This window comes from Benincasa hispida, chromosome 9 (assembly GCF_009727055.1).
Source record: "Benincasa hispida cultivar B227 chromosome 9, ASM972705v1, whole genome shotgun sequence".
NCBI classification, from domain to species: Eukaryota; Viridiplantae; Streptophyta; class Magnoliopsida; order Cucurbitales; family Cucurbitaceae; genus Benincasa; species Benincasa hispida.
In genome coordinates this window covers 62,317,224-62,321,519 of record NC_052357.1, presented here as the reverse complement: position 1 = coordinate 62,321,519, position 4,296 = coordinate 62,317,224, and the positions used below count along the sequence as shown (strand labels likewise).

Sequence of the window (4,296 nt, the reverse complement as noted above, 5' to 3'; positions counted from 1 at the left end):
CCTTTTGAACCTATTCTTGAAAACCGAACAATTAAAATGACCAATTTGAAAGATTAGGAAGAAAATGCACTTATAGAATTTTGGGTTATCCAGTGCCACGTCATAGTATAGAGTGGAATCCAAATGAGCCAATGAGAATCACCCAAAAAGATATAATCCATTATACACTATCCAAGTTAGAAGCCACTCATTGCTCATCCATTCACTCCCAATCTCAAAACCACACAAAATTATTCATATCAATCTCTTTCCCTTTCCTTATATACCACTTTCCTTCTCTTCTCCTCTCTGATTTACCCCCAAATTTCCCCATACACATAATCAAATGGCCACCGTCACCTCCCCCGCCGTCGCCATCCCCTCCTTCACCGGCCTCAAATCCTCCGGCGCCGCCTCCAAACCCACTGCGGCCGTCCGCATCCCTTCCCCTGCAGTCCCAAAGCACAGCATCAGAGCGTCCCTGAAGGACGTCGGCGTGGCCGTGGCCGCCACCGCCGCCACCGCCCTGCTGGCCTCAAACGCTATGGCAATCGAGATCTTGCTGGGCGGCGATGACGGTTCTCTGGCATTCGTTCCGAACAATTTCTCGGTGGCGTCAGGGGAGAAAATCGTATTCAAGAACAATGCAGGATTCCCACACAACGTGGTGTTCGACGAGGATGAAATTCCGAGCGGAGTTGACGCCGGAAAGATCTCGATGAACGAGGAAGATCTTTTGAATGCTCCCGGCGAGGTCTACGAAGTTCAGCTGACTGAAAAAGGAAGCTACTCTTTCTACTGTTCGCCTCATCAAGGTGCTGGAATGGTCGGAAAAGTCACCGTTAACTGATCATTATTCATTAATTCCGGCTTCCATTTTTCTCTGTAATGTTCTTTCTTTTTCTTTTTATAAAATAATTTTAAGTTGAATGTCTTTGGTTTTCTTGTTCCACTCAGAGACTGTACGCTGTAGAGCTTTCAGATTCACAGTATAATAGATCTATAAATCCCCATTAATATAATGTAATGGGATGTGTTCTTTGTTCTTCGTTCTTTGTTCTCTGTTCTCTTCTATGTGGGCTTGCTTTCTGGCCCATTTTGGATTTACGCCCAATTTAATGCATCGACTAATGGGCCTTCCGGGAAACAGGCCCAATTTTCATGTGTTCTCAGAATGCAAAAATGCCTGTCACAATATCCACAGGGCAAACATCTAAAGCTAGATAGGTTCTATTCAAGGTTGAAAATGTCAATGTTGATGGAAGTATCGAGCTCTTGATTTTATAGAAATTTCGATGGAAATATCGAAAAAAAATGTCGACTTTGATGGAATTTCTGAATTTAAAAGAAAAAAATTCAAAAAAAATTAATTAGTAAATAAATATTTTATGATTATTAAAAAAAGTTAAAATATTTTTATACTAGTACATTGTGTTGCTTATTTTTATGTTTCATGGATTTTTCTACGATATAATGGAATATACGATTCACCTCTCATGTCGAGTTGAGTTCATGAAAATTTAAAAAATATCCATAGAAAATATGACATGTCGATGAAAATTTAAATTATGGTTTCTATTTAAAAGATTTTAAAAAAATCAATAATATCTAAACATGATTTTTTAACTATAAATATTATATTAAATATAGGACAAGATTAACAATCGTTCTATTTTAAACTATGGTAACATTATATGATGTTGGGACAAATATGATGCTCATATCTTAAAAAAAAAAATGAGAAATCTGGCAAAATGCTAACAATTTGATTTTAAAAAAGGTTAAAACTTTAAATTTTGTGATATGTTTATCTGGAATTAAATGCATGACTTGAAAAAATCTCAATTCTTAAGACAGGCAACCATTTAACCACATTGTTTATCTCTCCATCTCCCCTTTTCTCATTTTTTTTCATACTCCCGCAATCCCCTTTTCCTTACCATTTAACCGCAATCCGTCATGGAATAAAAACCCTTTGCCTCCCGCAGATTGGATCCTCCGCCCCAATCAAAATGGAGAATCCCTAATTTGATCGAACCGGGGACGAAATAGGAATGGGGAGGATATCCCGTCTCGATTAGGTTTATATATATATATTAGGTATTTAACTTTTAATATTTAGCCTAGTTTTTAATTTAGAACTAATATGTCCAAGCCCAAACCAAATAGAATTTTAGAGATCTTTTTTTAAAAAAAAGTGCCCATGGGAAAACAAAAGGGAAAATGGGGAATAGGTCATCGCGGGGACCCATTTCCCAACAAGGAATCAGGGGCAGGAATAGGGGTAAAATCCCCTAACGAGGACAGGGACGGGGAACCCTCCCTCGCCCCACCTCGGCCCTGTTGCCAACCTTTGATGTGAGCATCAGATTCGTGACTGAAACCCTTCATTAGACTCTTAAAACTCCCTAAGACTTCGTTTCCACCACTGTTGTCCCCCATGAAGAACACCCCCTGTAAGATCGGTATGGCAACTGTGAATAAGATCTAATCAAACTAATTAAATTTTGTTACTAATGTGGACCCAATTAAATAAATTAACAAAATTTTTACTAACAAATAATTTAAACAATAAATTCATGCAAATAAATTCAATTCAAAATAGCCAAGTAATTAAAACTAATACTTTTAAGCACCCAATTTGATTTTAATAAAAAGATTGGTATGAGATATGTAAAGATCAATTCAACCAACCTAAATAAACATTAAGCAATTAATTTAAGGAACAAATATTGCAATTAATTTTATGCAATAAAATATGACAACAAATTAATTGTAAAATTAAAGGAGTAGAGGGATAGAGAAATTAACACCGGGAAGTTTATAGTGACTCAGCACAACCGGCCTACATCCATTTTCCAAGCTCCTCTTGGGTACTTCACTAGAAATATTTGACTCTTTCCACGACTTAGAGTCGAATCGCTACAAAGGTTTTTTTCCAGGCACAAGAACAAACTCGATTCTTTCCACGATTAAGGATCAAATCATTAGAACGACTCTTTTTCTAGGATCAAGAGCAACCCTTACAAAATGTTTGTAAAAATAAAGAGTACACTTGACAAATTTTCTATAAGAGTATATTTACAAATTTTAGCATTCAATGAATCAATTCTCGCAACAAATTTTATCTCTCTCAAGAAAAGATGAAAAAGAAGAAAATTGAAGCTTGGAGAGAGAGCAATGGTACTTAATGAGTTGTGGAGGATTCAAAATAATAAAAAGTGTTGTTGTGATTTTGAGAAAAACATGAATTTAAATAAAGAGGAAAAATTGTTGAAAGGTAAGTCTCTCACTCCTTTTGTATTTAATTTTTAAAGCGTGCCGTAATTAGTTAGCAGATGCATAACTAGTTTGTATGTTTGTGAATAGTTGTAATTCTGTCACAATGAATTTGGATCGATCGTGCTCCGCTAATGAGTTCTCTTTGATAAAAGTTCCTTCAATTGGTATTAGAGCCAGGTTATGATATTCCAAATCCATTGATGTATAGAATAGCATTTACATTCTTGATGGATGTAAGCATTTCTACATTCTGTTAAGTGTTAAATAAGTTTGTGGATGTGGATTAATGGAGTTTCTTGGGATGGTTGCCTTTGGTTGTTGAATTCTTTTACATTCAAAGTTAATTGTAAGGGTCCATGTGTTTTTGGGCATATTAACTGTAATTCAAAGTGTTTGAGTTAGTGTGAGTTGCTCGTGATGAAGTTTCAAAGCAAGGAGTCGCACATTACTTCGAGATAGGCGAATTGAAGGAATTCTTATCAAAGAGAACCCATGAGTGGAAGCACCATCGATCCAAATCCATTGTGACAGAATTACAAGCATTCACAAACATACAAACTAGTTACGCATCCCTGGCTATCTGGATGTAACTTAAATATGTATGTGGTGACATACAAGTGGATCATGTCTTAAGTGAAGAAAATCGATCATGAGGATTTCCATGAGCAGCGGAATAGATCATTCCAAAGTACAATCATGGATGAACATTACAATTACAGTCGTAAACAAAACATACAGTTATGCAATCAATACAGAAATTACAGTATGATAACTACAAATGAACAAGGAAATACTATGAACATTTGTAAACTTATCTCCATGCACCTTGCCACGAACGCTCGACCACAGCAACCTCAAACGCTCGAACAACATGAACGCTCGCAGCATGAATACCGCGCACTGGAACTTCGCGATTGCCTCGGACACGAACACCCTAGCATCACGAGTAGCCTCCACAGAACTTCGATAATGTCGAGTTGAGTATGACACCACCAAGAAGGCTACCTTGGTATTCTCGGTGTGAGAATCCAGAGG

At 36.9% G+C, this 4,296-nt stretch overlaps 1 protein-coding gene across 1 annotated transcript; it reads left to right on the top strand.

The window, feature by feature from the left end:
• The first annotated feature begins 258 nt into the window (after positions 1 to 258).
• On the top strand, positions 259 to 1,027 carry LOC120084427 (plastocyanin). Its single transcript, XM_039040206.1, has one exon. The coding sequence runs from the start codon at positions 326 to 328 to the stop codon at positions 827 to 829; it is 504 nt and encodes a 167-aa protein (XP_038896134.1). The 5' UTR covers positions 259 to 325; the 3' UTR covers positions 830 to 1,027.
• The last annotated feature ends 3,269 nt before the right edge of the window (positions 1,028 to 4,296 follow it).